Source organism: Marmota flaviventris, chromosome 3, assembly GCF_047511675.1.
Source record: "Marmota flaviventris isolate mMarFla1 chromosome 3, mMarFla1.hap1, whole genome shotgun sequence".
Taxonomy (NCBI): domain Eukaryota; kingdom Metazoa; phylum Chordata; class Mammalia; order Rodentia; family Sciuridae; genus Marmota; species Marmota flaviventris.
The window spans coordinates 75,715,328-75,728,738 of record NC_092500.1 but is presented as its reverse complement, the minus strand read 5'-3'; the positions used below and the strand labels follow the sequence as shown (position 1 = coordinate 75,728,738).

Genomic DNA, 13,411 nt, shown 5'->3' with positions numbered 1-13,411 from the left:
GGGAAAAAATTAAAATCCATGGTTATAATAAAACACAACTATTATAACAGATATCTACTCAGAGCAAAATAGGAAATCAGATGAGGACCATTTAAATTGGCCTCTAGGTTCAGGGAGATGGCACTTGACCCAAGTTTGCAGATCTCTTACAGTAAGCTGTGTACTTGAGGCAGGAAGAATAGCACATAAGAGGGCACTGACATTTGGAGCAGCTTTAATCATTGCCATAAGTACCAAAAGGTCCTATAGAGCAGGAGGCACAGAATGTGGGGAAGACCTGGATACCAGGCAGTTCAGAGATAAACACGAATGTCTCTAACCTTTCAACTCTATTGAATGTTGTGGTCCATTAAATTATTTTAAGCCGAGACGAGACAGGATCTAATTTTGTTTTGTAAAGTTTACAGGCAGACATATGTAGGATAAACTGAGGGAGGTGAGATTTATGGCAGAAAAATCCTCTTTCTACATTGTAGTTCAGCACTTTGGCCTCATGTACCTGGATTAAGGTAAACTTGCTTTGATTTTTTTTTTTTCCTCTTAGGAATTAGGAATTGGGAAAAATTCAAGACCATCAATTTTGGATGCTTGGATGCAAAACTATCTCTGACAGAGAGGAAGAGAGGAAGATCTCTGACAGAAAGAAAACAAGATGCATACAGCTGTAAAGAAGCTAGGGCAAATACCACGTAGATAACAGAGGCTGAGCAGGTGACTCTCCAGTCAGTGGTTTCAACCTTTCGCCAGGAACAACTGTACAGCTTTCTTTCCTTCCTGTGTATTCTGTGCCCTTACTGCAAACTGACTTTCCTAAGTTAAGTTTGAGTAGAATTTTGTTACTTGCATAACTGGTGATTCCTGACTATGAACCTAGAGTGACAGATAACTGGAATGAAGAGAACAGGGATGGTATAAGAGATATTAAAGGAGAAGGACTGAAGGAAATTCCAACTAACTGGATTTGGGTACACAGGCTACCAAGCTACAGGTTTGGGCACCCAACCTTCAGTAAGAAGAGGATGATGGGAGAAGGGGCAGATATGGTAGTGATTTAAGGGTTGGATTTTGTGTGTGTTGTGGTTGATGAGAATGGGACATCTGAGTAAAACCGCGCTGCGAATGGACTTGTAGGTGTGTATCTGTAGAGACCCCCAATCCCTCCCTACTTTCTGTGAACTGACCAAGCATCACAGAATGCCAGGTGTATGTTTATCCTACAAAACTGGGCTCAAGCCAGGGCCTTGAATCCAGGCACTGATAGAAGTATTCAGGAGTTTGCCTAAAATACTGAAAGAAACTGGCCATGACTCTGAGCCAAAATACCTTAAACCCTCAAGTAAACTCCATACCTGATGCCACTGCTACAGACACACCAGCTGTTGTGAGTATAAGCTGCAAAACTCTTCAGGTAATACTTTGGAATTTAGGGCTTCTTTCTCTGGAGAATTCCCATGGGCCCCAACTCAGGATGCTTTGTGGCCTCCCCCTGTGGGAACTCCCCAAGCTCCCGCTTTTGGGTTGACTCCGGGTGTGGGTTTGGTGGTATAAAACAGTATCACCAGGAAGTTCTGATCTGAATCATGGCTCTGAGGATCATTTAGCATGCAGATTATCAAAGAAACCAAGGGAGTGAAAGAGACTAAGCCAAGACCCGGGGAGCACCAATAGTACGGGGCCCACTGAACAGGAAAAGGCATGAAGGAGCCGTAAGATGCACTGGTATGATGGGGGAAAATTTTAAAAAACAAGGACCAAGAGTGAGAGTCTAGACGGCTGACTCACTTGAGAGGACAAGAGTAAACATGGGAAGAACAGAACTTCCAAGTGTCCTCTAAGTACTTTGTAAACAACACTCCGCTGTCTCATTTTATCTTCAAAGTAGGTCACAGAATGACCTTTTAAAGATAAAGAAAACAGACCATGCTGGGTGAAGTGGCACACACCTGTTAGCTGTAATCCCAAAAGCTCGGGAGGATGAGGCAGGAGAATTGCAAGTTCAAAGTAACCAACTACATGCACAAAACCGAATCCCTAAATCTCTACCATTTCTGCCCCTCCTACTGTCATCCCCTTCTTACTGAAAGTTGGGTACCCAAGCCTGTAGCTTGGGAGCCAGTGCACCCAAATCCAGTCAGCAATGTAGTGAGGCCCTAAGCAACTTAGTGTAACTCTGTCTTAAAAGGGGCACGGGTGTGGGGGTGGGGCGATGGGATGGGAAACGTATGTGTACATCTAGTTCCTAGCAGAGCACCTGCCAACCTATCTGTTCAGAGTGAATTAAGGTCTGAGCATGCCTACAAGTTTATGATAGTTCACATGGCATCAGCCAGGCTGGTGTTACTCTCATATTTACATAAACTGGGACACAAGGATCTGCTCTACTGCAACAGCAAGCCTATCTCCTGGGATACAATCCCAGATTTTATGCAGCATCTCCCTTTCTTCTCCTTACTTTTCAGTAAAAACAAGAGTCAGAGAAAGGCAGGCCAGGAAATTGTTTTCCTATTTCTAAAGATTATCCTGGCAAACCCAAAACCTTAGTTGCCAACACTTCACAAACCATGGAGATGAATTTCCATTAATTATCACAGGACCTTAAATTCACATCTGATTCAGAAAGCGTGCCAAAAGGATTTGACAATCCTTTGATGTAAGTCACAAGTGAAGCCACATGGGGTATATTCAGCTACAGATGCACAACCTCCTAAGGAGGCCTTATTCCCTCTTATCAACCCAAGGTCTTTGAGGTCTTTTCTCCTTGATTTAAATCTAAGATGAAAAGATCACTTCTAATACTGAAGTGGACAACATTTCTTCCAACAACTACAAGCTAGAAGAAAAATACTGCCCAGATTCTTTCCGATGAAAACAGATACGTATTAACAAAGGGTATTATAACAATTCAGTGTCTACGGAGGTTACTCAAATCCTGGACTTTGGATGTAGGTCAAAGAGGATGAGTTAACTTGGGATGTTAATGCTTTGCCCATATGCGGAGAAATTTCTAAACTATAAAACATAGTGAACAGAAGGAAAGTTAACATGGACTTAGTTCTTTCCATGGACTTGAACCATACATGCTATCTTCTTGAATCATCAAAAGAACCTGAAAATTCCTGATTTTTAGATAATCGAGGCCCTGGAAAGTTAAGTAGCTTGTGGAGTTTATATAGCTATTGATTGTGATGGGTCTAAATTCAAATCCAAGTCTAATGTTAAAAGTTTGTTTGTTTTTTAGTATTTGATGTACCATGTTTTTGACCGGAAAACTATTAATAAAAAGAAATCTTTAAAAAAACAACGTATATTGTATGTCTCCTCCTTATGCCCTAGGGAAAATTAATCATTCATTTTGCTATATTGCTATGGCATATTAACTTATTATTGTTGTTTTTATTTTTTAGTTGTAGATGGACACAATACCTTTATTTTATTAATCTTTATGTGGTGCTGAGGATCAAACCCAGGTACTCAGATATGCTAGTTGAGCACTCTACCCCTGAGCCACAACCCCAGCCCCTTAACTTGTTTTTTATAATGCTGTAATTATTTCTGTGAATCTCCTTAGACTATAGACTTCTCAATGACAAGAATTACATATTTATAGATCTTTGAATCTTATTATAGTAAATTTTGGTTGAAGGTATAAATAAATGAGGACTTTAACATGTATTTTTTAAGATTCCTTGTCAGGACAAAATTGTATGTAACCTATAAAAGAAAGTATAATATTCAAGAAAAAATAATCTCACCGTTTATTATCATGAACCTCCTATATTCATTGCCTATTTTCAATAGTAGGCAATTATTATTGACCTGAATGAATTTGCTACATCCATGAAAGGTAGTAAGAAAATTCATTGCCTATATTGTGTTAACTCAATTTTTACACATATTTGAAAACACAGGGTTTTTAATCAGTGTTCTTAACGCCCTGCTGCATATGCTCTTGGCCTCACTCTGAAATCTCCTGCAGCTATCACAGGAAGGCACCACAGGATCTAGCAGTTTCTACTTCAACCCACTTTGTCTCTCTGCTATGCTGCCTGAAAGTTCAGATATCATAAGCGACTGTGCAGGGGAACCTGGAAGATTGCATTTAACATCTGCAAGGACACCACCCCTCAGACTGAAGAGATGAGGATTGTGGGTTAATGCCCCTGGGTCATGCTGGGGCACAGCACACACTCAACCTTATTGAGACTTATTGAGATATCCTACTGACCAGTGCACCCTTTACTCAGTTCCCTCTCCTTCTTTCCCTGCTCTCTTACTTGTGCTTCTTGGTATCACTCCAAAATATGAAATGCTGACTTCAAGGTCTGCTTATGGGGGGAGCCAAGCTAAGACAGTCATGCAAGAAGAACACAGGGGAATGGAAAGTGAAGGTTCCCCTATAAACCCATCTTTCAGAGCCTTGATGTGATGTTCATAGGGATTGAGGCTTCCCTCACAATGTATAATGGCAGACAAGGAAAGCTCAATCATCTCAGGGGTAGGTACCATAATCTTGGAGAAAAGAGGCTTAATCAACTATAACACCAAAACTACTTGGGAAACAAAAATGGGTCATAATATATGTAAGAGGCTGAGCATCTAGGACAATAATCAGCATGCTAAGCATTTAATAAATCCTTTAAAAATTATGTTTAACAAAATATATTTTTCTTTTTTTTTGGGTGAAAACCGATTCCATATAGTCTGATAATTTTCCATCTGAGAAAGTCTTAAAATATTTGTTTCAAGTATTTTAGCTTCTACTTAAAATTGAAAATCATTTGTTTTCTCCTTCAGATTACATTAAAACTCCATCAATTTTACTTTATAGGTCATTGAATTAAAGGCAATTAACTGGCATGCCCCAAATCCCATGGTGGAGAAACTAGCTCTCCTGATTCCTGGGTTAATATTCTCCCCATTATATTATGCTTATCTTTCAAAGGAATCAACCATGAATCCTAACATCTTCCCACTAACTCAATACTTTTCATCCAATGAGCTGCATACAGATATCATCTTGAAATACTCCACTTAGATAAGCATTTGAGCTTTCAATAGCTTCCTGAACAATGAGGAGGCAGAGAGAGGAAGATACTTCAGTGAGCTCACCCTGCTGTTAAGAACTGCAGAGACAACAGAACCTCATCTTTACTTCAACTTTGCAATTTGAGAGTGTATAGCCCTTATTTTTTTTTTCTTATTTCCTGTCACCTTTATTTTTCTCTACACTTATTATGCCTGTTTGTGCCATGTTTCCTGACTGTATGGTAATTTTTTTTTTAATACTAAGAGAGCTTGTTGCTGGTTGGGAGGATATAACATATCTAGAAATACTGCATTTACAAAATTAAATTAAATGTGATTAACATATAAATGACTCATGCAAACATCAGGCTGACTTGGCCAGAAGCTCTACATCAGAGGTACAGAGTAAAGGCCTTAACTGCACATCTGAAAACTTAAGAATAAGTTCTATGATTCTTTATATGGGGACAATTTTATCACTGGTCAAGCATCCCTAATCCCAAAGTCTGATGCTCCAAAACTAAAATGTTTTGAGTGCCAACATGATGCATGTCATCAATGGAAGACTCAATACCTGACCTCCTGTAACATAAGTCAAAACACAGGTGAAAAAAAAGTACTGCATAAAATTAACTATAGGTTATGTGTATAAATGATTTTCATGTGTAGATTTGGGTTCCAGCCCCAAGACATCTCATTAAGACTGTGCAAATATATGGACAAAGAAAATGTGGTATATATACACAATGGAATATTACTCATCAATAAAAGAGAATAAAATCACAGTATTTGCAGGTAAATGATGGAGTCGGAAAAGATAATACTAAGTGAAGTTAGCCAATCCCAAAAAACCAAATGCTGAATGTTTTCTCTGATATAAGGAGGCTGATTCATAGTAGGGTTGGGAGGGGGAATATGGGAGGAATAGAGGAACTCTAGATAGGGCAGAGGGGTGGGAGAGGAAGGGAGGGGTCATGGGGGTAGAAAAGATGGTGGAATGAGATGGACATGATTACCCTAAGTACATGTATGAAGATATGAATGGTGTGAATATACTTTGTATACAACCAGACATGAAAAATTGTGCTCTATATGTGTAATATGAATTGTAATGCATTGTGCTACAATATATAACAAATTAGAATAAAAATATTTTTAAAGAGTATATGCAAATATAACCAAACCTGAAACGGTTCAAAATTCAGAGCATTTCTGTTTCCAAGCATTTAAATAAGGGAAACAACCTGAGTTATATACATAGCCATTTTAGATTTTTATCTTTGGTCAGTATTGAATTTCACCAAATTTGAATGCTCAACCTCAAACAAGCTTTAAGTAGCCAGCTTGGGGCATGGTTAGTGTTTAAGACTAAGGGGCAAGCACTTGACCTGGTATCAGAAAAATAGGGTCCACTCTTAGCTCTAAAACTTACTGTAGGATGATGAAGAAGTTATGTAATTGGTTAAGCCCTAACTCCCTATCTAGTCAATAAATAAAAGAGGGGATACCTTAAGGGTAGTGTGATTCTTGGCATATGCAGGGTCCTAGGTTCCATCCCTACTTGACAGGATATTTTCTGATATCAGATCAAGAAAGATACAGTCTATCAATATAATTTATAGTATTATATATGTGAAGCAGTAAAATAGTTTGCTATACTGTCGTAATAATAACAACAAATAAGAGGGGACTCAAAACAGTTTGTCCTACTTTTCCCCCCCTTCTGTGAATATTTACTAATACATACTCTAGAATGGCACACCAGGTACTCAATGGTCAATAAATGACGGCTATCAAAACATTTTCTAAAGGCCTTCACTATCTGTTGTAAATCCAAGGAAGAAGTATCCCCTGAGGATTAAGGTACAGCAGTTACAAAAGTGAGAGGAAGCATCCCACACAAGATGGCCGCCTGCTCCCCACCCTTACTTGAGAGTTTACAGGAAAAGGTCAGAAGAGAAGATGAAGATGGAAGGATTATTCAGAAAGAAGAACAGCTTAAAACTAGAGGACTTTCTAAAATGACTCTATTTCCCCACAAGCCTCTAGTAAAAACAAGACTCAGAAGCTTAAAATTCTGGATTTCCCTTTCTTTACTAACAGATTTAAAGTGAGCCATTTAGTCATCCAGTAATCTGATACCTTCCATCTGCCATGATGATACATCTGATACCTTCCATCTGCCATGATGGATCAATTATCTTTTTATCAGAACATACCAAAATACAGTATATTACAAGTATCTTAAAAGAAGGATGATAACAAGCCTGCAGAGAGCCCATTTTTATGTATGTATATACCCATCCATTCTCTCCCTCTCAGACAGACACACATACACAAACACATATGCCTTGGCTGTGGTAATGACAATGTAGGAATGGCCCATTTATTGAGAGTCATAGATAAAACTTCTTAGATGGAAAATGGAAAAATCACTAGAGTTTGGGTGACAGTGAGAATTTAAGAGTTTTCTTTACACCGATCGTCATCTTCTTCATCTACCACTACTCTCCCCTTTGGCAAATGTAAGACAATTTATTAGTATGTGAAATACAGTGCAATGCTGACCCTTTTATAGCAAGAAAGGTTTGCTCTATTCTTTTTTTTTTTTCTATGGGTAGAGGATAATAATCTTTTTTGTTGTGTGCTTGAAATTACTAAATAATCAGAATGATGTCAGAAAACTGACTCTTGTAAAAGTTTAATATAATGTCTCAAGTATGTAATGTTTTAAACTCAGAAGTCTTTCATTCAAAAGAGTAGAGGAAGAAGAATGAGTTATCACACAAACAGAAGACATTTAGACCAACACAGACACACACATGGTACAAAGAATGAGATAATTAAATATTTCCAGCAGAAAATACATTTTCTTGACAGAGATAAGACATTAAACAGGTCAAGGGGATAAAAATAAAGGATTCTATGAGGGAGAAAACACAACACGTTAAGATTATCTAATATAACTCTAAGGATGATTTACCTTTCAATATATTTCTACCTGATATGCCTAAGGTTTTTTCTTTGTGAGAAATACAATACAAAATACTTCATATTTCAGATTTACACAGACTTTAGGATTAAAGATGGAATTTGTAAAAGGAAATTTCAACCTTTGCCCATTATTAAAGTTAGCTGGGATGGCAAAGAGCAATGACTATTTCTCGTGTAAAAGGAAAAAGCCTGGAAAGAGTAAAATTTAATAGTGCTTTACATAATACAATGTCCACAAAAACACAGTTCTGAATTACTAAAACAGCAATTTTACAATAAGAAAAATGTGACTAGCCTTTTTAACTAAAACCCCCAAAATTATTAGGCTCCAGTTATGAGATTATTTTAAACTAGAAAAAAATTATGATATTATATACTGAATCTTCAGAACAGTGAGAAAAGATATACACATAGACACATGAACAGAGACTGGAGCAAAGAGGAGAAAGCACAGTACATGAGAGTTGCAGACTGGTAATTTTCTGCCAGTAGTGTGGTCTATCACAACAACATTGACTTACATGAAATTTTACAGGCTTAGAAAATGAGAGTCTGACATTATGTATTTTGAGTGACCAAGCTACTCACCTCTTAGATATCAGATTATCCACATATCTATCACTCTAACCTCTAGACTCTAATATCATGTCAGAGTCTTCAGGGAGCTGACTAGCTGGTTTGTACCCACCAAAAGAAGTTCATTTCAACCATCATGTACTTTATTTCACTCTTCCTATTTTACAGGATTAATATTCAAATGCAAGCACAAGTTCTACAACAATACTACTTAACGTCGCGTATAGCTTGTAATAAACACAGCACATTAATGAGTACACTAAATTTTAGGGAATATTGGGATCCTTATTATCACTTCATTTTTTAATAGACTGAAAAAATGAATATTTTATTAAAATTTGAAAACCTCAGTCAGCACAATTTATTACTAAGTACTGCAGATGAATTACGACAGTCACTACAACTAGGAACACATTAGATGAGCCACTACCCATTGATTAGAGTTGACTTTGTGATCCCTATGCAAAAGGACAACAGAAATGTACAAAGAAATTCTTCATTTTCTGTGCTTTTAAACTTGTCAAGTTTAAATGCTTAGAAAAGGATAGAACCAAAAAAATTTCATAAATAGAACATATATTAGGTAGATCACCTCAAATATTCATGCAGGGTTATCACTACACAGCATTATTTGAAAGTTTGGTGCAAGCCTTGTTGCAATTCCATGCTATGATCAAACTGGAGGTGCCAAATCCAGGGAGCAAATATGCTAGGCACTGTATCAAAATATGGGCCTTAACAGGATTGATAAAGGTAGGGGGAAATGAAGTAAATGACAGAGGGAGGAAGGAAAGCACAGCATTTTAAAAATGTAGTCTAAGAAATGCAGTCTGACAAGGTTGCAATTAATATCAAACAAGGGTTATAGTTATACTATAAGTACAATTCCTTAACAAATCCTGATGCAATCAATGGGACATTGGGTCCTAATCTTTATTTTTAAAATTTATTTTAACCAATTTATTCCCCTCAAATTATCACTAAATAAGCACATCAAGCAATTTTTTAAAGAAAATATAAAATTCTCAAGTACAAATGGCTTGCCAGGGAAAATTCAATTTTATGTAACTTCTATTTTTTTTTTTAATTTTAAATGAGTGATTATAACCAGAAGGTAGGAAGAAAAAGCCCCTAAAATGTAGCTTTTCATCCACCAACCGGCTTCTCAGAAAACTCAAAAACCTCTCTATTATTCTATCCAGAATCTTAAATCCACTCTGGTGACATATGAACCCTGTACAGTTCTTAAAAGCAATTTTAAGTTCTATATTTAATGATGAGTTTATTTAATGTGTGCTTCCTCCACGGGCCTGCATGTGTTAGGCTAGGGACCAGGTCTATTTTTTAGTACCTGCTTGTGTATCTGGTACAAATAAAACATGGTAGAGGTCACCATTCATCCCGCTCCACTCCCGACAGTCAATTTTACAGAGTACTATGAAAACTAACCAACAGGGAGTTTTTCTATTTTCTCCACCCCTTCCACTAGTGCTCTCCTCCACTTTATTCTGGTTATAATAATCATATTTTTAATATCCTCATCACATTGCATGTTAACAGAATGCCTCACATAGAAGTGAGCCATCACTGTGTGCTCGGAATCTCTGACAATGCCAGGTGACATTCTTTTGTTTTACTTTCTAACTGGCATCAAGAAATGGTTTATAAAAAAGACATAATACTTAAAAATAAAAGGAAGTATTACTAGAGGGCATAAAATATATGAAACAAATAAAGTCAATAATATAACAAATATAACAAATCTTTTCCTTCTAGTTATAAAATATCGATTAAAAAAACCCAATCAATCTGCCAAAAAAGAATCCTATATATTTAATAGCAACAAATCACCAAGAGTCCTATTTCTTTTTTCCATGTAAAGTAATCCCTTCACAATCCTTTTAGTAAAAAGTCAGAAAGAAATACATACATGATGGTGTTAATGCCTGAGAGCTGTTGGAACATTTGTAGGCCACAACCCACAATTAAAGCTCGGCGAGTTGGGGGATAACTCAGCATTCTGCAGATCACAGGTCCAGCTTTTTTAAAAAAGAAAGAAAAAGAAGAAGGACATATCTATTATTTTTAGCATCCATAATAATTTTTCCCATTAGGAAAAAAATATCCCCAAATTTCTGTGCAATCAACATCACTGGGCCTTTTAAAATAGAACAAATATACTTTAACAGAAACCCAAGTACAATATCTCAATATCTTCTTTCTAAAACAGTTTTAATACATTTTTGTTTGTTTATTTTAGGTTAAACTAAAAGCAATGAGAGAGAATTCAAGTTAAAGCAAGTGATAAAGTGATGGGTATGAGGAAGACCTATATCATTAAAACTGTTAGAAATAATTCTTCCTTAAATCCCTACCGGCTACCTTCATTAATTACTCCCTTTGTCCTTCCATTTTCTTTGCAATTAAATATTATTTAAAATTTATCCACATAGGACCACTTACAAAGTCACTGGCAAACTGCCTTAATCAACTAAAAGAATCACATTTATTATGATTAACAAAAGAACACAATTCATTTCATTCTATTTGACTAAAGGTAAGGAATAAGGGTTTAATATCAGACTTGGTTATAACTACAGGGGATATTACTAACAAAAGTTATCAAAAAGAATAAAATTTAAAAATCAGTATCAACTCTGTGTGTACATATACACAAATAGGTATTTCTTAATTCTAAATATTTCCCCCAGAGGCATTCTAATACATAAACAGGCTTTCAAAATGGCATAAATCCCTTGATCATCACGTCAGAAGGCTAGATCAATTCTGGAGAGCCGTGGATATGTACCACTGAAGACTCCAGAAAGGTGAGCAACCTTACTGTAGCCTACTGTCAGGGCATAATGAAGACAAGTATCCCTTCCATTCTAAGAAATGTCATTTTAACTTCAAAATTTTAACCATTATTCTTTAGGATGTCCTTAAGAGCAAGAGTTGACTCCCAGGATCTGTTTCATTCCTGCTGTTAGAAGGGATGAGTTGAGATCAGCAGGGTGCCAATGGCTACTTCATGAGAGCACTCTCCTGGAGGTCAAGTACTGCTGAGCCCTAAACTAAGTCAAGTATGTTAAAACTGTAGGAGGTCTCACTATTTCAGGAATCTTTTGGAAATCTAATACCCACTTTGCAGAAATGGAACAGAACGTGCTCATCTCAGCAATATATGCTAATATGAGAAGGTAAGTTAGAATATTTTCTCTCTTCATGGGTGTGATTACAATCACAAAATTGACTTGCTGCAAATGTTTTTGCCTCAAAATGGCAAGACAGACCACAGATTAACTTCAACAAGAACTGAAGGCTATTCAAAGCTAAATAAAATGACAACCCATTCAGAAAGCAGGCTGAGAGTATTATAAACAACACCACTTAGATTCAAGCAAGTTAATTAAAACCAAATACATCAGAAAGGCTGTGTAAGATTGGGACATACAGAGAGCTTTCACTGCAACAATGTTGAAAATACATCTGGATGAGCTACCTAAAAGATAGGCAGATACATCCACAGAGCCATTCCAAAGAAGGAATGCCATACCATCATACAAACATGTAACTTCTCATAAATTAAAACTTTTGAATAAAAAGTTCATGGTTTATCTTGTATATCATGGAAAATGTTTAAATGACAAAACCAAACTAAACCAAACCAAACCCTTTCTTAGTATTTAGTGACCTCTACAATGAGAAACTGGCAATTCATCTTGCAAGAAATCTATTATGCTCTTCGGAGAGCCCCATCTACTTCAATATTAAATTGTTCCTTGATCTAATGGACAGGTTAGGTCACAGAGATTTTAGAGGGCAGCAAAACAAAATAACAAATTAGGATCAAAGTTTGACTTGCTTTAGTATGAAGAGGTAAGCTATTGCATAAATGTCACAAACATTTCTAGCTTTTTAAAATCTGGATTTTTATTTTTTATTTGCTATTGATTTGGATTTATTTGTTAACAATAAAGAACACAGTTCATTTTTTAAACTTTATTTTTTAATGGATACATTTGGTCAGGGCAATTACATGTATACATAAAAAAAATTAAAGAATTTCCTGTCATTAAAATTATAATCCTAGCTTTATAAGGCAGTAAAAACTGACTTAACAAATGAAAATCATCATTAATTTTCAAATTACCGAAACTATGAGGCAGAAAGAAAAAAACTCAAATTTATTAATTGGCTGAATGTCTATACATCAAACTCAAATTTATTAATTGGCTGAATGTCTATACATGTCAAGCTTGACTTACTACATTTCTATTGCTTTTGTAAAAGCAAAGTATTAAAAATGCTTGCTGTATACAAATATCTCATGCTTAATTTTTAAAAACATTTATGTCGGGGCTGGGGATGTGGCTCAAGCGGTAGCGCGCTCGCCTGGCATGCGTGCGCCCCGAGTTCGATCCTCAGCACCACATACAAACAAAGATGTTGTGTCCGCCAAAAACTAAAAAATAAATATTAAAAAAAAAAAAAACATTTGTCTTTGAAACATATAAACTTCAACACAATAAAAACTTAAAATCTCTAACCAATTAACATAGATTAGAAAGCCAAAAATGCAATAAATAGTTACAGCAATAGAGTGAAGAAACCAAAATGAGTTGATCTTTTCTTTAATTCTGAACCCCTCACAACGCTGAGCTGCTAACTAACTTTCACAGGGTTGTCCAGGTGGGTAAAGGCTCTGAGAACAGGCACAAAATATACAGTCCTACAGATGTAGCCTTTTCCAGGGATGGACTGACATATGCTCAGCTTCCTGAAGTCTTCTAAGAACAATTAAAAATGTGCTAAA

At 36.3% G+C, this 13,411-nt stretch overlaps 1 protein-coding gene across 1 annotated transcript in view; it reads right to left on the bottom strand.

Annotated features, from left to right (window-relative positions):
• Slc2a13 (solute carrier family 2 member 13) overlaps nucleotides 1-13,411 on the bottom strand; it is a 336,133-nt gene that overhangs the window by 184,004 nt on the left and 138,718 nt on the right. The window contains exon 4 of the mRNA XM_027934245.2: nucleotides 10,526-10,634. Coding sequence (XP_027790046.2) covers nucleotides 10,526-10,634 — 109 coding nt within the window. The remainder of the gene's footprint in view (nucleotides 1-10,525; nucleotides 10,635-13,411) is intronic.